This window comes from Apostichopus japonicus, chromosome 9 (genome assembly GCF_037975245.1).
Source record: "Apostichopus japonicus isolate 1M-3 chromosome 9, ASM3797524v1, whole genome shotgun sequence".
NCBI classification, from domain to species: domain Eukaryota; kingdom Metazoa; phylum Echinodermata; class Holothuroidea; order Aspidochirotida; family Stichopodidae; genus Apostichopus; species Apostichopus japonicus.
Window position 1 is genome coordinate 28,006,215 of NC_092569.1, and position 24,554 is coordinate 28,030,768.

Here is a 24,554-nt window from a genome sequence, read left to right on the forward strand (position 1 = left end):
AATGATGACGGTGTTATGGAGATTCAATATTTATATATACATGCTTAGCTTTACTATATTATTATCTATTAATTATTTTTTATTTATTAATTTATTATCTATTTAATTGAACAATGTGTGTTCGTCTGTACACAGGAATAGATTTCATTCCACGCCATCATTGTCTAACCGGAAAATAACAATTTGCCAGAAATATATATGTACATTTGTGAACAGAAAGTGTTATAATTGTCAGAGAAGTAGCTAGATTATTATGCAAACTTGCATTTTGTACCATTCATTTCGAGTCGAAAGTAGTAATCGCATATCTTACAGCAACGGTTTATCTTGTAGATTCAACCCTGGTCTTACTTAGTTCACAAATTGGAAATTCATTGCATCACTTGTTATAAAGTTGGTGGCGGGGGGGGGGGGGGGGGGGCAGAAACAAACGCCTCCCACTCCATTCCTTTCCATATGTTTTTGAACTAGAAAAATAATTGAATCGGCGCTACATGTTCAATCCAGATTGACTGTTAACAAGCCCCGAGATCCAGGACTAAATAAATACACTGCGATATTAAATATTAATTCATGCATAATATCGATACATTTATACCAAGTTGCTTTGTTGGAAAACTACATTATCCAACTTGCAGAGGGTTCTTATAATACTGTTATTATTAATTGTTACTATTATTAATATATATATATATTATTTAATATTTTTTTTCATATTTTTCCCAATTGCAACTAAGAGACCTTTCAGTGTATTGTTACAACGTTAAATGCTGACTGTCAAACAAAAACAACAACAACAATTCAATTTTACAACCACCCTCCTGTTATGAGACGTTGTAAGACTTCTCAATGTCCGATGAAATTGATCAGTTTTAACAATTCTTCATGTGCTAAACTTTTCGAAGCAACGCTTATGTCCTTTGAGTGTATCGATGGCTCATTAGATATTCTTACCAACGATTCAAGTTGCTGTTTAGCTATGGATTAATCGACTGGTCACTATTTATCTCCGATATTAATCTTCAGAGGTTGTCAGCTCGTCTCTGGTGAGTGTTATCTGGTACGGTCCGACGATACGCACTGGTTCATTGGATTCGGGTTCTACGTGGGGGAGGGTACCGTCCAAGGCTGGCTCCAATCGAAAGCAACGCAGGATTCGGCCAAGAAATAAAAATAGCTGCCGAACGAACGACGAAGAAGAAATTTATAGAGTTAGATGAACGAAATTATTTAAGGAGCTTTTGCATTTGATAAGAAGTAGGCCAATCTGAAAATTGGTATTGAGGTGGCTAAACTTCCTTCAACCCCCTCCCTCCCCACCCCCTTCGTTTTTGTATCTTTAGGTCAAAACCCACATCCAGCAGCAATTTGAACCATGCAAGGAATGTTTCGGAATGTTATGAAGGAATCTGGCAGCAGATAAAGTGATGACGTCATGTCCGTTTGATCGTTTTACGTCCCATACAATGAACGAATGATTTTATTCACTGAAGAAATATATCAAGGGGGTAGGAACCGGGGGGCTGGGGCGCCAGCCCCCCCCCCAGTGAAAAATATGGTGGGGTGGAAGTATCATTTCGCCCCCCCCCCCCCCGCTTCGCAAGTCAGAAAACCCCTTTTTCATTTCCAAATGAGAAAAAAATCTCAGTCATTTGGAGCACCAAATTGCATCTAAGGCCAGGTGAAAATGCAAAATTATTTACAAAATGGAGTGGGTGTTGAAGTGTGCTATATTGCACCAAATTGCATCTGAGGCCACCTGGAAATGCAAAAAAAATCCAAAGGGGAAGGGGACAACCCCTCCCCTTAGACCCCTCCCCCAGGCCGGCCATCAGTCTTCAGCCCCCCCCCCCACTCAAAAGTACCTTCCTACACCACTGAAATATATTATTATATTCTTTATCAACAACATTGCAGATTGGTAGATTTCTTAAGGAAGGGAACATTGACAAGTTAATAAACCTTCCAGATATATCAAAATCCAAGGAAAAATAAAACTATATATATTATAATAAAGAGAAAGTTATGAGATCACCATGCGCCAGGTACTGTGGTCATGGAGTGAGAAAGGGTTTATCTGGTGAACTTGTTTCTATTCAAAACAACCTTTTGTTGAGTTAGGGATAAGATATTGAGATATTGAGGATTATTTCAGTTAACACTGTCAGTGGGAGAGTTTTGCCTTATACCAATGTCACATTGTCTCCCACCGAAATATCCATTCACGCAGCTCATTGGTTTAGTTTGTTGATTTTTGTTATTACCAAACTGAAATAATTAAAGCACTCCTCTGAATCTCCTCGCTAACAAGCAGGCGCGTAGCCAAGGAGGGGGCAAAGGGGCAGCTTCCCCCCCCCCCCCTGAGCATATTTTTATTTTATTTTTAATGTTTTTATGATATCGCTAGTTATTTCAAAACAGAAAATGCTAAAATACAACTTACAAGGCCTGGGAAGTGCCATTTCCAGCGATCTGGGAGGCATTTTCAGCCGAAGAGTTCTTGTACGCTTCGCGCCAAATATGGTGGCGCTACGCTTAGATAGTTTGCAATGCCGTATCTACGGCTCTGATAGTTTGCCTACAATTTCGCCCCTCCCTTGGCAAATTCCTGGCTATGCGCCTGCTAACAAGCAAGCAATGATTCTAGAGACATTGTTTTACCTGCATCTTGGCCATCTTTTCTCCTAGACAGATACGAGCCCCAGCAGAGAAGGGGAAGAAACTCTTTGGTGTGAACACATTCCCACCATCATCGAGAAAATGTTCTGTTGAAGAATAAGAAGTTGAATAAAATTTAAAAAATACTGAAATTGCTGAATGACAATTGCTACTTTAGGCGACCAAAAAAATTGCACCAGAGACGATGAATATGAGCAAAAGACGTCCACAAATATTTACAATTGTAAAAATTGAAATATGACATTAAGTTTGTGGGACACACATTTTTGTGGGACACTGGATATAACTGTTACTAACTCGACAGTTATACCAACATTCAGATTTTGCTCAGTTAAATTATAGTTGTTATGAGGATTTTTACACAGTCTCTAAGTATGTACACAATCAAAATTTAAACAAATGAAAAGGCCCGCCAACCTCATGCCGTCCCCAATAATAATAATAATAACAATACGACTTATAATGCCCACACATCACTCAAAGAATGTTTATGGCGCAATTAACAATTTGAAATGATACAAATAATACATAACAATACAAAACAATGACAGAAGAAAAACAAACACCCTCTGACCTCCCCCAACCCCACCCCACCCCCCCCCCCCACCCACACGCACTACACCCATGACGCTCCATCCGTGTCCGTGAAGTATGAGAGTATTGGTTTACTTTCAGTTGGCTGCTGATGTTCTTACCGGGATAAAATGAGTCTGGTTTCTGCCATTTTTCTGGGTTATTATGGATCCACCATAGATTTGTAAAGACTGTGGTATTCATGTCGATGTCATACCCACTTACACTGTTGAAAAGAGGTAGCAACAAAGTAAACATTGAACTGCTAACAGCTAGTATACCTTACAATATTTAAATTATTTGTTTTTGTTTTAAATTTCAACATGCATTCGGGATCCTGGTTAGCGAGTACTTAGTCCAGCTTTTTTCATGGAATAATAAAAAATATTTTCGTTGCACATTACAGAGCATGTATTTGATTTCATTCCGCAATTTTATAACGCTGTAAGAGCCAACTATTTCTCCTTGCAACGATTGCTGATATGATGTGATCAAATTAATTCCCTCCTGCCCACCCCCCCCCCGTCACTGATCCAGGGGTGTTGGGTCTATGTACAACCCTCCCCTCTACCTTTCCAACCCCACACATTATAAAATAGAAATAGACATTAATTGACACTACCTTGCTAATAGATCAACGACTTTATGGCCAAACGCTTTCTATCTAAATACAAAAACAAGAATCATTTTATATCAATGCTATCAGTTCGTTTTGCGAAGTCGTTATAATACACACTTATCGGATCAAAATAATTAACTAATAGGCCAGGAGTCTGGTTTTGTGTAATCTGTTCTTCATCCCACCGCCCCCTCCCCCCTACCCCATGCTATGCTCAGGGTGAATAAGCCCACAGGGTGCCTCGGGATCCAACGCGGCTACCGAACGCTATGACGTTGAAGTGCCAATTACTTATGCGTTTTAAATGTTGCTTATTTGCTTAATCGGATAATTTAACCTGGAAGCAAATATATGCCCAAGTCTGCACCTGACCCAACCCCTCCCCGTATCCCTGGTTCCATATACGTCACCTTTACATATAGGCCCACATGGTACAATTCAAACTCACCGTGTGTCACAGGTAGTGCGATGAGGGGCGTTCAATGAAGAGAAGGACGCCTTCCGTAACGTTTCAAGAATTGTCGCCATAAGGTACGGTAGCCGAGATCGGTCATCCCAAGTTATCCTGCGGCCTGTTCTTATGTTTGTCCTGATTTCCTTTCTTATGCGATGCTGGACCTTAGAATTTAAGAGCAACAATCCACGTTATTAATACAACCCAAAGGCGATGTTACTGCCTTCCTTGCCTTACTTACAGGCATGTATATATAAACTAACATTCAGGCTACTATAGAAAGTAATATAGTATACAAATAATGAATGGTTATGAGTGCAATAGTGCAAATATTTCATGAGTTGAAAGATGGAATGTTCCATTCAACGAGGCGCAGCCGAGTTGAATGGAACAAATTACATCTTTCAACGAATTAAATATTTGCACTATTGCATGAATGGAAACCATTCATTATTTGTTTTATACAACACCTTCAAATTTGGGTATAATTGGATGAAAAATGCACTCATGCAACAGATTGTTTTAAACAGACAGGTTTCTCTGCTCTCTTACCATTGAAAAAAAGTGCTATCAAAAAAGTATAACCCATGGTTCTATTTCATAGAGTGCAATAGAGCGGATTTTGCATGCAATCGACGAGCAATTGACCAATCAAATGGCCGGAATATAATTAGTAAATTAGGAAAGTAAAACCGGATTGTATAACGTTTCGGTTGTATATGTAAACTGTTTTACATTACTTATGTCTTACTCATCGTTTGTTTAGGAAAAGCAGCGCTGCTATTGTGTTAAGCTTTCTCAGTTTGTCATTAGTATAGTTTGAATTCAGAAATAGCAGAAGAAGAAGAAGAAGACATATTTGCATTTAGTATTCTCGTGATTTGAAGATCCTCACATTGGTGGCAGCCGTGGGATCGGAAATAACCATCGTTGCCCTTAGTGGCAGCGGTGGGATAATGAAAAACCATTGTTGCCCTTAGTGGCAGCGGTTGGATCAGAAATAATCATCGTTGTCCTTGGTGACAGCGGTGGGATAATGAAAAACCATTGTTGCCCTTAGTGGCAGCGGTGGGATCAGACATAACCATCGTTGCCTTTAGTGGCAGCGGTGGGATCAGAAATAACCACAATTTCCCATGTAAATAATGTGCAACTTACACGAGGATTGTTAACGAGAAAAGCTATCGCCCATCGTAGAATCTGTAAGGTTGATTCAAACCCTCCAGCAAAGACCTCCCACATCGACATAATCACGTGATCCTCTGTCATATCACCTTGGTAATTAGCATTTTCGTCGGTGATGGCGCAATCATTTTGGTTCACGTCTTTGCTTATCGCTAGTAAAGCATCAGTAATATTTCTGATTCTGTTCGGTTCATACGTTCCTAGATGGTACTCGTACTCACGCTGTAGGATCGCATCACGCGTTGAAGTCAGTTCTTCGATCGTGCGCAGTCGTTCCCATGGAAATATCTTTGAAGACAAAAATCAGACCGAATACTTGATAATCACAGAATGTAAATCAATAACTGAAGGTTCGGAATGCTTTTCAAGAACCGCAATTAATTTGACAATATGTTTTTAATATTTATATTTTACTTTAAATTTTTTTAAAAAACAGCATCTTGAGAAAATATTTAACACAAATACATATTGAATCTGCATCTTTACAGCAATGAAAGTTTAAATCGTTTAACTTTATTTTAACACAGATAAACGGTTTGGGCAAGTTTAGAAGCGGACAAATTATTGCGTCTGGTGAGCTCTTGTCGTTTTCGTTGTATAACATCAATGTGAAATGTTCACCAGATTTGTATTCCTCGAGATTTAGGCCTACTCGTAATCGTGATCATGGCTTTGTACTCGAACTAGTACTTATACTCGTTACATTAATAATAATAATAATAATAATAATAATAATAATAATAATAATAATAATAATAATAATAATAATAATATTGATGGTGATTTATAACGCGCGCTTGACGAATAAGGTGGGTTTTCAGAACTTTTTTTGTACATTGTACAAGTATGATGCTAACTATCAATTAATCGTGACTTGATATTCCCAGCTGCTCTTCACTTTTTAAAGACATCTTTAGAAATTTAGAGAATTTGGATAACGCTTCCACATCAACAAGAGTGTCAACAACTCATAAATGTTGTAACTAGCAGACAAAACAAAATCTACGTTACATTGCTGCAGTAGCTGAAACTATACTGCAGTATGGGAACTGTTGGAAAAGTTGAAAAGGATTTTCGAGAATTACTGGTAGCATCGATATAATTATGAAAACCAAAGATAATACTGAAATATTTTACTGGAATAATGTACTGGAGGTAATATACTGGAATAATATACTGGAATAATATACTTAACTTATATGCAGTAAGTGTGCAACCCCTAAAAAGAAAGCGGTTACGAATTCCAGGTAAAGAAAAAGCCTTTTCTCAAATTGGCATTTAAAGTTTGCAAACCGGATTAGTTTTATTTTCGCTATAAGTCACAATAATTGAATTAATCTTGCAACCAATCTCTATACTGTTACTCTGATGTGAGTTTCCTTAAATTGTACCAAGAAAACTAGAAAAAAAAACAACTTCAATGTTTATTTTTGCTATTATCATCTGTTTGTGTAACTTTCTCTTTTATCCAGATAACTTCACAGAAAAGTACAAGACCATTAAATGGTCGTCAAATCCATTGTGGCGATTTTCTTGGCAACTGTCCATCTTAATAACCTTATTCTTGTTGTGCGGTTCATTCGCTTATCTGCATTCCTCTGGATGCCAAAGAAGTTGGTCCCAAAGATGAACGGATTTGTTATTATTGTATTTGACAACGTTTTGTTATCCATATATAGATGACATCGTGCTTCCATGTAACAGTCAGGGCGAACAGTTGTTATTAGCAGTAAGTAATGCGAATATTAAATATGGAAAATTAATATTGGTAGGAACTCTTTATTAATGCTATTATAGAGAATATGACATTATTTATTGACAAACTAAAAGTACAACATAAAGATTAACAACATTGGAACTGACATTTTATTTAAAGAGCAGTATACTTGACAGTGAAGATAAAGTGACTGACTAATTAATATTTAGTGTTTGATTTGACATTGCTCATATCGACCTTACGTTTGATTTGTTTTACCTTTTTTATCCTAGTGAGGGAGAGCCAATGGCCTCGAGAGCTTGGCTTGGCCCCTGGGACAGATATGTCACGTCCTCCTTTGTTAATGCTCAGTAAATATACTTTAAAATATGATCATACTTATTCTTGAATCCATAATAATAACGACCCCTGGTCACGGGGTTGTACCCCATATTCGCCAGTCACGGAGGACCTGAACGGGCTACCACTGAAGTCGCTCTTTGACGTCACAACACCAGTGTAAGAAGGCCAACTCCTCAGTACACAAAACCCATTACAAGTTGATCTCGGATCTCAGATGAGGATGCCAAAACCACTTAATTTGTTTAGTAATAACGAGAGCAAGGCCCTCGTCTTAACAAGCGCTCACAGAGACCAAGGACGAAAAGTACAACGGCCTTTTTTTTCGATTTGCTTACTATTACGCACAATCACTTCTTAAGGCGTGCAAAGTAGTTGTTATTAGCGAAAATCGGTTCGAGGTAAGTCCGGGGAGGCTACCCTTTTGTTCAGATTAAAGCCATTACGGTGGGTTAGATGCAATTTCTTTTGAAAGAATAACCTGGAGTGACCAGTGTAAGACACGGGGTATTGTCTTCATTGATTGGGGAAAAAAACTTCCAAAGGACACTCTTCATTTTCTCGGGCCAAGTGGGTGGCTTGTACTTTCAAAGTTCAACGGACAATAGATATAGCCTATACTTATGTCGTCATGTGAAACTTTCGACTTGCTACAAGACGTTTAATTGTCATAAACATAGAATATTGAACAATGTAAAAACGTGAGAATTCATTTGGTCACAAGATAATGAACAAAATGGGTTCAGTTAAATACGCAACTATATTCATAATGAGAAATAGTTGTCGCGTTGCTCTTTTTTTTCAGTTATTTATCGTGGAACATCCTATAATGATACATCCATCGTTAATTCACAAATTTAAAAAAAAAAACAATTAGATTTATTTGTATAGCCTATTTATCAGGTTCATATATATATATATATATATATATATATATATATATATATATATATATATATATATATATATATATATATATATATATATATATATATATATATATATATATATATATATATATATATATATATATATATATATATATATATATACCCTTTAGTGAAGGACTTGTATCATTGTAAATCGAAATCAAGCAGTTGGGCCTTTTTTAAACTTAATTGTATGTTTTGACAATATTTTAACGATGTGATGGAGCTGTCCAAACGGCGCATGTGCTGAAAACAAATTCAAGACGTTTAGTTAAAGATGATACAACAGAGGATAACATTTATATTAATGGGCAAAAGTACTGTCTGAAAGGGGTCAACATTTGACTGTATAGTGCTAAATGGTATTTCTGACACAATTGTTCATCAATTGTAATATACACTGTAAGACCCATTTGACCCAACTTAAACCTATGTAAATATGTTGTCTTTCAATAAATAACTCATGGCTGGAAAGTTCATTTGATACAGCGCTGGCCTTTTAATCCAGAGGTCACTGGTTCGAATCCTGTTATAACCATAAATTAATTTGCTCTTTTACAGTTCTGACAAATGTCCCAGTCAATTTCCCGTTGTTCATTTACTCGGTATGTATGTATGTATGTGTGTATGTATATTGATCCTCCTGCAAGCAGGAACTCGCGAAGAAGCCCCATTGGCTTATCAAAGCCGCAAGCTGACCAAAGTCAGTCTCTTACATTCATATTTAACGTCGATGATTATGAATTGTTAATTGTCTACAACTCTGTAACTGGACGACATACATTAATCTGGGAGTGACTCGAACCGGGGACCTTATGGTCCGGGGACTTGTATCAATTTTAGTTTCAATTTTATAAGATTGACATACCTAATTAAAAACCTTAGAGTGAATGTTAATCAGTTACATCTCAGATGCCGACCAAACTAATACCAGATTAAGAGAGAATTCCATGTTATGTTGCACCTAATGTACATGGCTTGATCAGTTTGTACCGTGAATAAGAGACAGCCGTTAAGAAGTATAAACTGAAGTGTGTTAAAACACAGTAACACATATGTTAGAACTGTCAGCAGATGCTATACTGTGGAAAGATACTGTGAAAAAAAACACAGACGAATTCATTCTCAATGGCTACTTTCAACTAACGACTGGTTAGAAGTCTAAAAAACTGTCCCTATGATATACTTTGTAAAGATGGTTCAAATTGCAAATTTTAAGCGTTTTCCAGTAAAGTGTCATCTTCTTTCTGTTAAAATGTGGACGAAATTATTGGTGAAATCTTTAGAGTAGTCTGGTTAGTCCAGTCAATCATTATGCATAGGGTTGTGTGTACATATTTTCTGTTTGTAAGTCTTTCCAGTAGCGACTGGTCATAAATGTAACACATATTTATGTAATTATAACACACAACAGCTTTTACTGATTAACATGGTACTAACCTTTACCAGTTTTAACTGATACGTTATGATAATAATATACTGTCTGTTACCGCATCTCTAGATATGAGTTGGTAGCGATGAAGGGCAGGGGGGGGGGGTTCTCTCTTTATGATGGATATAGCTGTAACTTACCAAATGAAACATCCAATCTATCTGCTTCCCATAAAATGATCGGACGCTATTAAAGAATACCTTACATGGACGGATCCATGTTTTTGTAAAGATGGGGCGTGGCCCTGAGGTTGTTGCATATAGGAACCCGTGTAGGCGGTGTAGGGGGCGGACCCATCACCCACTCCCCCTCCCTCAATGGAATTGTAGACGTAAAATGGGTTATTCTGAGGCATAATTAGACTATAAAATAGACCTATTTAAATGAGGTATTAACGCAATGTTTTACTAATAACTGCTCTTGAAAGTTTGTGTGTGTTTGAAGCAGAGAGGTGTACACCACAACACTGGACCCAACACACTACCCCCCCCCCCCTACCCCCTTGAATCCACGCCTGAACTATTTGTTTCTAGTACAACGAGATTCGAGAATTTGAAGGATTTAATCTCAGCGAAACACTCTAAAGATTACTTCTCTAATCGTTTGATTTACCCCGAGGCTCTGATATATAATCGTCAACAAAAATTCTCTCTCTTCTCGAAGTGATAAAAATCTGTGTTTATGGGATGCCTATATGTTCCATCTGGTTTCCATAAAGATGTGAGATCAGTTATACATTTCATTTATGCATGTTATCGAATAGAAATTGATAAATTGCTGCCTACAATGAATTGGATAGGAATTGAATTAAACGCATAACAATACATTGAAAGCCAAATAGCCAACAACCCCGATACACAGCAACACCGCACAGACACGGCGTTGTCACCAACAGTCGAGAAAAATCCTTTCTTTGTTTGAGAGCTGACCACATACAGGCATTGAGATCCAATATATTATAAGGAAGGGTGCAGCTCTGGGGTCATTGAAGTGGACCCTCATGTAGGGAATCTAGGGGTCCTCCAGAAAAAGGAGCAATATTTCAGACGTGAAATAGAGTATTCTGAGGCATATTTAGGCTAGAAATTAGGTCTACATGCAAGGTTTTGCAACCGCTAGTTTAATTATTTTTTGCTGGCAATGGGGTTGAGAGGGAGATGTACACCCACCATACATCTACATCAGTATACTTGATGGTGGCGAATGGAGACACAAACTAATTTGTTTTGATGTCAAAGTGTATAGGCCCATCATCCTATTTAATAGTCAAACATGATGTGCTTGTCAAATGTCTCAGTGTACATTGTATTAACAAATGTTTAAGAGAAGTTAAAACTCTCCAACTACGAAAGATTTTATGTTGTACATTTGTGTTAATTTATTACCATCAAATGGCCGGCATGTACCCTTCACCGAACAGTGCCACGGTCGCCTCGATCAACTTCCGTTGAACATCTTTACATTCCATTGTAACATTGTGAGGATCCCGTGGGGACCCTTCCAACGATAATTTGAACAAACGGTCCATCTACAATACAATATAGACAATGTTTCCCATACATATATACAGCGTACACGTAAAAACACATCTTGAAAAAATAAACTTAGATCCCGATAAGGTAATAGAATAGTCTTCAAGTTGGTGGTTTCGGGAGAAGTTTCTCATCTTTTTTTTTAAACTCAAATCTTACATTCTTCTCAATAAAACAATACGATGAGTCGGTCTTGTTCAACTTGACCTAGCTTTAAATCGAGAACAACCATAACCTGATATTTTGTCCTAAATACTTATGTCAGAAACTTTTTTTGTACTTTTAAATTGAAGAGAAATAGAACTTTAGACCGATGAAAGCATCTCAAAAAGTCTTCTTTTCTCCTCTTTTTTCTTTCTGTTTTGTATTTCATGAAGCCTAACTTTGTATTCGTGATTGACGTTCATATAGTGTTTGTTTCATTTCTCTAACAGATAAAAACCAATCATGCATAAGGCATAAACGAACTGTCATTCTATAGATATTCGATAATCATAATTGCCCGAGGTGTTTAGAATTAGCTGACAAGTCGTTTAGATTAAGATGTCTTCATGAGGGGTATCGTGACGGCTGGTTTAGACCACGGAAGCATTATTACCTCTCTATATTCAGATCGGGGACCTGATATGGCCAACTAGTGTATAGATGTTACTACATATAGGTCACGCTGCTAAGCTTACGTGAACGATCTTCAATAATACAGAATCACACACAAAACTTATCCTTACAAATAAATCTGAAAGAGTAACAAAAATGTTTACCTTTCCAAAAAGATCGAATGTCTCATTTGAGGCACACAAAAAAAAAGATTGTTAAATGTATACATTACTTATATAATCTTAGAAAGCTAATTATTAGTCACGGAGACGAAATGGTTCTCTTTAGTTCCCTACCCCTTCTATATTCTCACCCTAACCATTATCGACACATTATAAAGCTTATAATTCCCCTGTTTTACTTTGTCAGCATTGTACATAATGCCTATGTAAAGAACTTTGGAAACGTTCCATAGATCCTAGATTGGATTGACACCACTCAATCTGACCCTCCCCCCCCCCCCCCCATTAATGTCCAACTCTTTCACTTCATAGGTTATCAATTCCTCAAAAGACACGCACTTACATTCACTACCGGTCGGAAAGGTCAAAATATTCTTCCATCGGTTGCGTTTGTTCGTCGTGGCTTTTAGGTAGTTTTATGAAATCGACCGAGATTTGTAAAAGAAGAGATTATATTCATTGATCTAGCTAGAGGGCATCCTGAACCAATATTTTGCCCCATGGTCAAAAACCCCTCCTTTTAAAATCTTGCATCCGCCTCCAGCTCCCCACCCCCCCCCCCCTCCACCACCCCTCTTGTATCTCAGCCTCTAAGAGAGGCTTCGTATATGTTTTCTTCATCCTTGTTCTGTTAACGTCATAGTATCCTAAAACTTTACTTGTAATTACCACAAGTCACCTGTGCAATATTAACCCCCCCCCCACCCCCCAAAAAATTATATATATATATATATATATATATATATATATATATATATATATATATATATATATATATATATGTGTGTGTGTGTGTGTGTTCAAAAGTACATCTGACCTCCGGTTTTAATATTCTCCTGAGATGATCCGAAAGTGTCTTAGCGTAAACAAGATGTAAATTTGGTCTTCAATATCCCCGTTAATGAGTTCTAACACTCCTCTCGTATTCCTTTGAGGTGACGCGATAACCTTTATATGCATGTTATGTGTACAGGTGAGATTGACATTACCGTGTACCTGTTCGACGTGGCATAAAACGCTCTTCCGCTAATAGCATCATTTCTTTATAACCCTATAATAGATATTAATACGTAGCTTAATGGCTTTCTGGAATGCGCGTCCTGATGTTCTCAGACACACCGATTACCTGCCGCTTTCTTTCTCTCTTTGCCAATCCATCCCTTCATCATGTATGAACGACGACTCGGCGGTTCGGTAAGACAACAAAACAAAAACAAAAAAAAGGGGGAAAAATATCCTGAAAATGTTATTCCTATACTTCTTTTACTCAGGTTCCTCGTATTTTGTGACCATTAACTAAGTTAGTTTATCTTCTAGCTGTCTTGCCACTTGTATGTCCGTTTTGACAAATTGGTAATTTAAAGGCTGTATCATCTTTCCTTGAAATATGCTAGGAATATGCTAGAGAAAGACTTACAAGGGACTCTGATATCGTCATATTATTTGACCATTACTAAGTTCTTCTACCATCATTACAGCAGACCCTTTTATTTGGTATGCATAGCTTAATGATCTCCTTTTTAATGACAGAGGAAAGACGGTTCACGGCCCTGCAGTGATTTGGGGGAAATGTTTATATCAGGCTAAAGTTACGAATTATCTTTCAACAAATGTAACCTCAGAAGTAGGAAGTTGAATATGTGGCCGGTGCGATCTCTCGGGGCCCATGGCCACCAATCAGCCGAAGACAAGTTTTAAAGTTCGAAGATTTTATCCACCTTATTATATCTTAAACAATGTTCAGAATAGTTCCCGAAGTTCTCTCAAGATACCCCAGAAAAAAAAAATATGAACTCTAACGAAACCTGAGAGGCCATGCATATCTGAGTGTCTAGAGACGTCAAATATAAAAATAAATTCTGACTACAAGCCGAAAAATTGGGAGATATCACATACTTATTAATGTTCCTTCACACACGAGGTTGACAACTTGATCAAGTATAACTATGACATCATCAAGTCACGTGAGCTTCAGTTGTTCATTCTTTAATTAAACTATATTTGTTTTCTGTAATGGAGATGATGTTACAATTATTGTTCGATCTAGCATATTGAACCTATGATGCTTGGCCTCATGATGTCAGTGTTTCAAGTGTTTTTAAATGGTGTTTGAATGGTGTTAACATGGTGTTAACATGGTGTTAACATGGTGTTAACATGGAAATATTAAAAAAACACATAGAGAAAGTAACTGATTCAAACCATAATGACACTATGACGTCACAGATTAGTAATAACATACTCCTACTAGGCCTAACATTTAAAGAAGAATATTTCCCAAGACATTTTCTTAGCTGTTTGGGGGCGTTGAGCTCGGCGATGAACTTTGTCTTATAAAGATAAATATGATAGTTGGATTTGTTTCTCCTTTAAGTCTAAATAACAAACTTACTGAAGATGTGTAATTTTCCGGAGGAGAGGGGAATAGGGTCCGAGTGTCGTAAAGTTTTTGATTTGATAAGAATCAACATATTTCGGTTGACGATATATATAACACTCACCATCAAGAATTAGTGACATTAGGTTATAGCAGGGATATACGGTCCGGGGGTAGAGAGGGGCGGGGGAGGATAGGGGATGGATGCTAACCATTTACACACTAGCTTGTTCAATATGTAATGTGATCCAACCATAATTTACTTTAACGTTATAGGCTAAGAAGTAACATTAATACTTTTCACGTCGATAAGGGAAAAGATCAATGATTTCAATGAAGTATTTGGAACGGAAAGAGGTCAATTCCAGTTATGTAACTTACTAAATTAATTCCGTTTAATAGAATGTTCTTCAAATGAAAAACTGAAATATTTGTGTTCATTGAAGTTTCCTTATACGTTGTACAGTGTTAGTAGTTTTCATAATCCATATTTTCTTTCCTTTTTCGTAAATTTCTTCCAGTCGATATTGTTTTTGTTTCTTTGGAGAATATTAATTTTTAGTACCTTTTGGTTATCTCTAAGAATATAATTTCTCTTTATGTTTCTCTCTATTTATACTTTTAGTATAAGTCTATACTTTAATGTAATTTGTTTGATACTACAAGCATCCCCTTCTGTCCCTTCGCACAAAAGACACACAGTCTCTTAATTATCACAAAACGCGAATCCTTTTATTTATTAATTTAGTTTAAAACTACAACTTCTCTTCCCGATATATATATATATATATATATATATATATATATATATATATATATATATATATATATATATATATATATATATATATATATATGGAATGGAGGTAAACGACAAAGGCAAATGGATATATATATATATATAAATGAAAACGTAATGAGAAGAAAAATCCAGAACAGTGAAAAAAGTTCCTGCCCCGGGCCTCCCGCTTTGTACGCGGACACCCTAACCAACTAGGCCATGGACGCTGATTGTATGTCCAGAGGTTCGAAACCGGTAAGGAAGGTCGTAAATTCACTGTAGGCGTTTGACACCTGTATCGAACAACACTAGTTCTGTTTTTGGTGACATATTTTGCCTTACTCTAGAGATCAAGGCAAAATATGTCACCATGTTATATATATATATCATGATAATAATGATAATAATGATAATAATAATAATAATAATAATAATAATAATAATAATAATAATAATAATAATCATTATTATTATTATTATTATTATTATTATTATAATAGTAATAATAACAATAAGTTAATTCGACTTACCTTTAGTATGGGAAACACATCCAATGGATGACCAGGCCGAAATATTTTCTTCAAATTTTGATTTGCCATGAAGAACGCATTCAGTTCTGGGTGGTCTGGTTGATAACGTCGGCTGAACGTTAAATTACATACCGTATTCATTAAGCTTATCTGTAAATCTCTAGTTACGTCGATTTCTTTGGAGCCTTCATGTTTCCAGATTTCGAGCAAATGATCAATTTCTTCCCAAACCGCTTTCTCACAGACAGATATTTTCTTGATCTTTTCACCATCTTCTGCTACCTCGATCACTGGTTTGACATATCGCTGCAGTGCTACCCCTGTCAACTTTTTGTGTAGCTTCCAAGAAGGACTGAAATCAGAGAATACGATTCCGCTATCATTCCGGGAGAGAAGAGAAACTGAGAAGATTTTAGGTCTGCCAGCAAAATCTTCGGAACGCTGAAGAAAAGCCTCAGAGACCGATTCGGCATCGTTCAATATAAGAATTTTGGAAGCGGCTAAACGAAATTGTACGACTGGCCCGTACGTTTGACTATATTCTGCGAATATCTTATAGAGAGGTCTGTCGCTGGTGAAGACGTTGAAATGACCCAGTAACGGTATAGCTGGTGGCTCCGGTGGAGGCTTTCGGTCAGTTTGTCTGAAATCATAATTTCTCCTGACGATCTTAAATATCATGAAAATACCACATACTAATAGTACTTCAGTGAGCATTGTATTATTGGTGCTGAATGTTGGATGGTCGAGAAGTTTTTGTTGCGGTGATAATACCATTGTCATCAAAACCTCGAAATTGAAAGCCAAACGAATGAGAACTACGCTCTTTTATAGCGATTTATATAAATATGCATACATTACCAGTCATCCAATCGGTGATTTTGATTCACCCTGTCCGCGATTTTGTTTATCAAGAAAATTTCCTTAGCTCAGAATACTTACGTAACCGTCCAAAGTTAAAAACGATGTTTTACATCTTCGTGCCGTAGCATATACACCGTTGTCCAATCATCTTTAGCGATAGTAAATCTTTTTGTTTGTCATAAGGTCTCTGCCAATCACAGACAGGTTTAGAGAAGCCTGAAAGAAACATCTCAGGAACTTCCACTATAACTTTTTAACTTGTATCTTTCTTTCTTTCACTGGAATGCCAATACGTGAAGTAGACATATACGTACAAGGTCGGTCGCTAGGTTCATTGCACTCTCTTGGGTACAAAAGCACTGACATCTTAAAAGAGTCGAAACATGCACGCATAGGTCTTCTACCATGAAAGGGTTTTGTCAAAAGGGGATTAGACTATATCAAAGAATATAATTAATGTATTGGGGATACCTTTGTGCTTCGTTTATGTACTGGACTAAAGACACCTGGAATGGCTCGGCGATCAATAATAACCTCTTACCAATCACAGCTTATGAAAAGAGCATGCGTGTTAGATGGTTTAACAAATAAACATAGTTGTGGTAAAGTTAGAGGGCCTCCTTTTCCGATTTATGTAGCAGCAATAAGGAGTTATTCAGCTGGAGGCAAACGGACTTAGCTGACAAAGCTTTACGTGTTTAGCTTGCTTCTCAGAGGAATCGGATTAATTAAAAGGAAATGAATTCCAGATAGAACAAATGAGATGATATGACATCATCTTTTGCTTTCTTCTTTCCTTTAAGATAATTGTTTGTAAAGTTATTTTTATCATTGTCAAAAGGAACAAAATCCATTTTATTAAGTTCTAAAAGCAACTTAAAAGGTTTTTTTTCTATAATGATTTGACTAATCTCATATATAGGCCTAAATGCACATTTTATAGTGTGGCTGTGTAAAGTAGCATTTTATCACAATGTTTTACAAAATATTCATAGTTGTAAGTGTAGATCCCAGGGCCGAAGGCAGGCGTGGGGAGGAGGAGGGAACATTTATCTGATTCCTGCCCCTCCCCCGCATCCCCTGCCCCAACTTCGTCGGAGTTCATAGATGTAATACACTATTCGAACCCTCTGGGTATATATAATCAGCGACCATGGTATAGTTGGTTAGGGTATCCGCATATAGAGCGGGTGACCCGGTTTTGAATCCCGGTGGAGCTGCTGGAAGTTCCTTCCCTGTTCTGGATTTTCCAACTAAGTTAAGTAATTTATACAGCAGAGAACGAACACAAACATTAACACTATACACAAAACTTTATAGCAAGAAATATCAGCAAAAATACACAAAAGAGTAAAATAGTTTTATAGTTCAAACAATGTCACTGCTCCATCTTTTTCTCATTCTACATTTTATTTGTTTGGCCTTGTCTATAGCTTTCAATTATTTTGACATATCGAAGTGAGAGACACACGGGACTATATCCAAATGAGTGGTGTGGGGTGGGGGAGGGGTGGGGTGGAGATGGGGAATGATCCTCTCTTCTGAATATGTTTTTGTCACTAATAATTAGCGAAACACATTTTTTTTTTTTGCACAAAGACAAGGAAGCCTGCATATCGGAGACGTTCAGAATGACAGCGAGGTGATACCATTATTTTATACCGATGCCGGTCCGCAGATAAGCACTGATATATTGATGTAATTTTCAGTATATATCGATACATGAATTTTTATGCTCCCACTTACGAGAAATCCTGCAGTCTCCGTCACTGCTATCCATATTTTACGTGACTATAGAACGGGTTCACTTGTACTTTTTCTTTTATTTCCATGAACCAAGATTAGTTTAGAGACCTTCCTTAAATCTGGCTGTGGGTTAATAGAGTGCTTATGACGATATAATCTCTTATTGAAAAGAAAACAAAGTGTACTTTTGATACTTACGTTAATTCACTAACGCACTAAAGGGCATACTCTTAAAGCAAAAAAATAGGTAAGCAAGGAAGAAAGAGAAAGAGGCATTTGTCCCGGCTAAGCAGATTAAGTCGTCTTTCTTTATAAAAATTGAATTGAAATGTTTCAAAAGCTGATCGATACAGACCTATTTGTCAGTTTCTTAAGCTCCTTATAAACCCTAATAGGGGAACCAACCTAAATCTGTCCAGCGCAATCGATTAGCCTAGGCTGCTAGCAGTGTATCTTGAACTGAACAAATAGAGAGAACATCTCGTAATCGATTTTCAACCCCACCCCCTTTTCTTTATAGCTGGTTACAGTTATGTACTCACCAAGTTTCATTAGTATGTTAGGGCTTTTAGTGTAACCGGAAAATATTGTCCCACCCGATCCTTAGACATGTAGACTGATGTAGTCTAGATTGAAACTATAACTTTATCCCCGCCATTTATTAACCATGTTTAGGAATACTTCCTCCGTCCCTCTTATTTTAATGTTTTATGTGACTTTCTGTTTGGAATAACTCTATTGAAAATCAAGTTTGCAAAGTTAATCCGTCATATATAGTTCTGTGTATATCCTATTTCGTCTGCCCATATACCACGTCAAGCAATTGCTATATATAGACTTCGCACTATGGCAGTAATTCAGTAGTTGTCTCTATAGATATGCTACAGAATAGAAATGACCCATTCCAACTTGTCTATAAAGTTATGATACGTTCACTTAGTAATTGTCTGTCATTTCTACTTCTCCACCACCCCCACTCCCACCCCACCAATGCCCTTTACCATTTGCGTACATTAATCCTTACATACTTTTAACTCTCCTCTTCATGCCGTCTACCATAATATGTTGAGTGTATTTACAGAGGGTTTGAGCAATATCTTAAATAACAGCCACGAGTGATTGCTGCGTTGGACGTTGGAAGGTCGGAGAAGGCTCGGAATTCACATGACAGACTTGGCAAAGTGTACTGTCGATGTGCATTCGAACTACAAAACGTTTAAAACTGCCATAAATCAAATTTCTTACATCCAACTATTTAAAGGGATAGAGCAGACTAACTGCGAGCGGGTCTTCAACAGAATCTTTGTTTTGGGGCAAAACAATGAAAAAATTGCAACAACCTTTGTCCTTTCAAATGTGCTAGAATATGAAGCCATGAAAGAGGCAATAACATCCCTCCCACGTCTCAAATGGAGCGGATTAGTTCAGGTGTAAACGAGTAAACGTGAAAAAAAAGGCGAAAAGTGACAAAAAAGGTAGGAGTGTCATTGCAGCCTTGAAACTTGGACCCTAGTAAAACACTTCCCCCTTGGTTAGTTAAATCAAAAAGGGCGTCTTTATTTACGTAATTTTCATAGTCCAAAATAAATTATTTTAATCTCGAAAATCAATGTCAGTACAACATTCTACCGTGGCAAGAAAATTGGGGTAGAGGGCGGTATGCTACAAAATATGATTCGTTCTTTCACCTACCTGGCCATTATCAAATTATGTTACATGCTAGTTACTGATTGCTCTATCCTTCTACTGCTACTACTACTAGTTGTACACTGTACGAGTTATTCGAATACTGTCCTAGTCTGCTCATCTGTCACGTATGTTGTTTGAGTGAGAACGTTTGTTTTGTAATGCTGTGAATGTGCTTCACATTCTACTATATATCAGCTTGTATTTTGTTTGTAGACTCACAAGTTATGCCAACATTAAGTCACCAGTAACAGTTAAGTGAAGCCTAACCTACTGTAGGCTAAATATGCAACACTGCACTATGCTTACTCAGTGCTTTTGCCTAACTGGGCTAACGTAACATTGTTAGGCCTAGGCCATGTCCCAGAGTAACGTAGGATACCTCGGACGCTATGAAAATGATCAGCAGTAACTACCACCATAGTAAATAAGCCTGCTATCGTATTTTCTTTTTAACGAGACCTCTATGTGCTATATGTGTATATTTGTGGCAGAGGCACTCCGTTCAGAACAGGGCAGTACAGTAGTCTAGCCTGCATCTATTCTTAGTTCCTACTGTAGACTTAATGATGTAGGCTAAGCCTTAGGGGCTCCCGTTAGTTCATGGACCCATTAGTTTCCTCCCCTGAAAAATTTACTTTTTTTCCTACCCTGCTAGTAACGCTTTTAGGTGAGTAAAGTAATGTATTTTTTTCTGGAGACGAAAGAGTGAAGGCACATTGGCCTGGCTGTGTGGAAAGAGTTAATTTAGGTAGAAAAGCAACTAATAAATTTTATTCATGATGTAGGAGATTTTAGTGAAAGAAGGTATCATTTCAATGGACTCGGAGGCTATGCCGGAAGAGATATTTTTAGTAATTGAAGAAGCTGGTAAATGTAGTAAATGACTTAGGGAGGAATAAAGTAATGTTCGTAATGTTCGTATACAGTCCTATGAACACAATCCGGCCTTTTCACAAACACTATTTATCTTCCAATCACAAATGAGGTTCACGGTCACATTTCCAATTTTCCTTCATACTAACACAACTTTCTTTAGCTTACTCTACAAAGAAAATAGGCCATCAATGCCTACACCAGAACAACAGTCTCCTCCCTTGAGAAAAGTATGTTAGTTTTCCTAACCAAACGCGTTATTTTCCTCCCTTAAAGGCATTGAAGACTCGCCCCAAACCATGTGCGGCCATCTGAAAAAGTTAACTTTCTGTTGCTTGCAAGTGACGTTTTGTTTGTGTCGCTACAAAATGCAGACAGTACAGTAATGAAACGTGATACCTTGTTATCTTTAGATGGACCTGAGATGTCCATCGCTCTATTGTTTGTACACAGTGCTGTGGGTACTGACTGCAGCTGTATGTACTGACTGTACACTAGTGTCTAATTACCGATGGTAGCAAGCTGTGTGTGTATTTTCTGGGATCGATAGTGGTGTCTAACACTTTTGTTACACCTCATTCAAAACTAGGTCTGATTACCGGCATTAGATGTTTCTTTTTGCGCTAATCTTCACACCCTTTAACATTACTTTCCTCCCTTAAATCTTTTCCTACAGTTATTCCACTTACTACATCTATTTTTCGACAAGGTCTAGTCAATAGGCCTAGTTATTGTTTCCAGGGAGTTGTGCAATATTTGTTCAGAGTGGTGGTGTTGAAAACATTTTGGAGTCAAAATTTGGCATGTGCATGCAATAACCCTGTATCAAGCTTTACATTCAAATTGTGCAACATTACTCAAAATATTGGGCTGTTACTGGCAAGTTATCTTCTTCAACTGCAATTTTGAAATCCCATCACCAAACCTAATTTTCTCATGATGTTTTTGAATCTTAAAGATGAAATACCTCTGACATATTCTATTTCTAGCATACTTTTCTTGCACACTTAAAAAAAATATCACTATAGGTATTATTTCGTACAAGAAAATTGTTGTTAATCTTAAGTTTTGTTTGTGTTTCAACCCTTACTTTTAATGCTGTTGTCGAGAATTCCCTAACGTCAGAGATCTCATTACTTAAACATACAGTAGGTTAGGTACTGTAATAGAGTTGGCAGTAGAGTTGACAGAAAAGTAGTTTCATATCTTCACACCAGAATAACATGATGAATAATGCCAAAGTTTATTATCGCTAGGTGGGTATCCATGACCCTATGGAAGTAATGAGCTCCATAATAAAAGTATTTTCAGTATCACAAATCTAAGTTGTACAGGGCTAAATATAGGGCTATGATGGGTTAATATCTCGGATCTTTCCACCTTCCATTTGCCTTGTAGTAAATATATGGCCTTATTTTATCAAATCGTTTCATATATATCAAGTGATTTAATTGAATGTCAAATTCTATTTAAATTCTGATATTCTGATATTTCATTGTTAACTTTGACCTGGTATCGGTATTTCACGATGTGCATATCATTTAACAGCATTCTCTGAATGTGTCTGAGTAATTATTGGCTCCTTTCCTTGCTTTTTTAGATTGAGCTTTCAACATGGTTCGAGAGTGGCTTCCTGAACTGTGGTTTGAGAAGCCATTCCTTTACTCTGTGAAACCAATAAAACCTGGCTTACCAGTTCCCAAATGTGCAAACTTTGAAAAAGATTACTACAAGTAAGTTTACTATACATAGCATTGAATGGAGAAGCTTTTTGCAGTGATTTTGATAAATTTGTGACTGTATCGATATGAAAGAATCCTAACATTGCAGCTCATTAGCTTTGCTAGACAAATTCATAAATTCTGCAAGCCATGCAAAGAACTTAATATTTGACAGTTTTGCAGACTTGTGTTAATCATGATGTGTGTGAGTGAGGGGCAGGGGGGGGGGGATATTGTTTTGTATTAATAATAATGATGGGTAGTTGTGTATACTTGTGTTAATCATGTTGTGTGTGAGGGTGGGGTGTATGAGGGGGGGGGGGAGATTTTTTTGTATTAATAATGATTGGTAGCTGTGCAGACTTGTGTTAATCATGATGTGTGTGAGTGAGGGACAGGGGGGAGATAGTTTTGTATCAATCATGATGGGTAGTTGTGTATACTTCTGTTAATCATGTTGTGTGTGAGGGTGGGGTGTATGAGGGGGGTATGAAAAGGGATTTAGATACAGTAGTTTTGTATTAATAATGATGGGTAGTTGTGCAGACTTGTGTTAATCATGTTTTGTGAAATGGGCAGGGTCATGGGAGGGGGGGGGTTGGTTGGATGGGGAGTAGGAGAGATATAGGTTTGTAATAATGATAGGTAGTTATGCAGACTGCTGTTAATCATGTTGTGGGGGCAGGGAGGGGATATTGTTTTGTATTAATAATGGTGGGTAGTTGTGCAGACTTGTGTTAATCATGATGTGTGTGAGTGAGGGACAGGGGGGAGATAGTTTTGTATCAGTCATGATGGGTAGTTGTGTATACTTCTGTTAATCATGTTGTGTGTGAGTGAGGGAGAGGGGGGAGATAGTTTTGTATCAATCATGATGGGTAGTTGTGATACATACTTCTGTTAATCATGTTATGTGTGAGGGTGGGGGTATGAAGGGGATTTAGATACAGTAGTTTTGTATTAATAATGGTGGGTAGTTGTGCAGACTTATGTTAATCATGTTGTGGGGGGGGGCAGGGAGGGGGATATTGTTTTGTATTAATAATGGTGGGTAGTTGTGCAGACTTATGTTAATCATGTTGTGGGGGGGGGGCAGGGAGGGGGATATTGTTTGTATTAATATTGGTGGGTAGTTATGCAGACTTGTGTTAATCATGTTGTGTGTGAGGGGCAGGTGGGGGGAGGGAGATAGTTTTGTATTAATAATGATGGGTAGTTGTGTTGTGTTAATCATGCTGTGGGGGGGGGGGGGTGGGCAATGGGCAAGAGACAGGTAGGTTTGTATCCATAATGATGGATAGTTTTACAGTAGAGTTCACTGTTATGCCTAGAAATGTCATTTAAATTCAGTAACATCTCATTCTCATCTTTCTCCCATCATGATCAATTCTTTTCAGATGTGCTGAAGGGGTAGGCTACAAAAGAGCGCAGAAAGAATGCCGACTTCAGATTGAAGACTTGATGGAGTGTTCTAGTGGAGCAAAAACTGTAAGTTGCTTTATTTTATTGTAAGTGGCAGTAAAAGGCCCTCTGCCTTGTAATTAACAATTAATCTATCGTTAGAGTATTTCAACTAGATGCACAAGTAGTGTCCGATTACAGAATAAGATTCCCGGTAGCATTTTGAAGTGCACTGCAAATTTTCATTGGTCGTCCGAGAAGACCAAATTTTTCAGCTTTGGAGTTCGTCCGACACTCCGACAGATAACTAGTTGTTCACATGAAATTCAGATCT

The 24,554-nt window shown here is 37.4% G+C and overlaps 3 protein-coding genes across 6 annotated transcripts in view; 1 reads left to right on the plus strand and 2 right to left on the minus strand.

Moving 5' to 3' along the window:
- Positions 1–24,554, minus strand: part of LOC139974369 (fibrinogen-like protein A) — a 132,133-nt gene that overhangs the window by 39,258 nt on the left and 68,321 nt on the right. The gene's annotated exons all lie outside the window — the stretch shown is intronic.
- LOC139974391 (steroid 17-alpha-hydroxylase/17,20 lyase-like) lies at positions 6–17,186 on the minus strand. Its single transcript, XM_071981512.1, has 6 exons — positions 15,927–17,186; positions 5,484–5,798; positions 4,320–4,489; positions 3,375–3,478; positions 2,662–2,765; positions 6–1,177 (listed from the first exon to the last, which is right to left on the minus strand). The coding sequence occupies exons 1-6, from the start codon at positions 16,707–16,709 to the stop codon at positions 1,016–1,018; spliced, it is 1,638 nt and encodes a 545-aa protein (XP_071837613.1). The 5' UTR covers positions 16,710–17,186; the 3' UTR covers positions 6–1,015.
- LOC139974371 (NADH dehydrogenase [ubiquinone] iron-sulfur protein 5-like) overlaps positions 20,205–24,554 on the plus strand; it is a 47,762-nt gene continuing 43,412 nt past the window's right edge. The window contains exons 1-3 of one of the 4 annotated variants that reach the window (XM_071981475.1): positions 20,205–20,350; positions 22,699–22,831; positions 24,217–24,307. In XM_071981475.1, the coding sequence (XP_071837576.1) occupies positions 22,713–22,831; positions 24,217–24,307 (210 nt within the window). In that variant the 5' untranslated portion in view covers positions 20,205–20,350; positions 22,699–22,712. Of the gene's footprint in view, positions 20,476–22,698; positions 22,832–24,216; positions 24,308–24,554 lie in introns of all 4 variants that reach the window. The other 3 variants (XM_071981476.1, XM_071981477.1, XM_071981478.1) reach the window with 3 other exon arrangements.

Coding starts and splice junctions, on each gene's coding strand:
- LOC139974391 (XM_071981512.1), bottom strand. CDS start 16,709: ATGACAATGGTATTATCACCGCAACAAAAACTTCTCGACCATCCAACA. Junction 5,799..15,926: donor ATGTGTTTCCCATACTAAAG/GTAAGTCGAATT, acceptor TTGTCTTCAAAG/ATATTTCCATGGGAACGACT. Junction 1,178..2,661: donor AAAAGATGGCCAAGATGCAG/GTAAAACAATGT, acceptor TTCGTTCGGCAG/CTATTTTTATTTCTTGGCCG.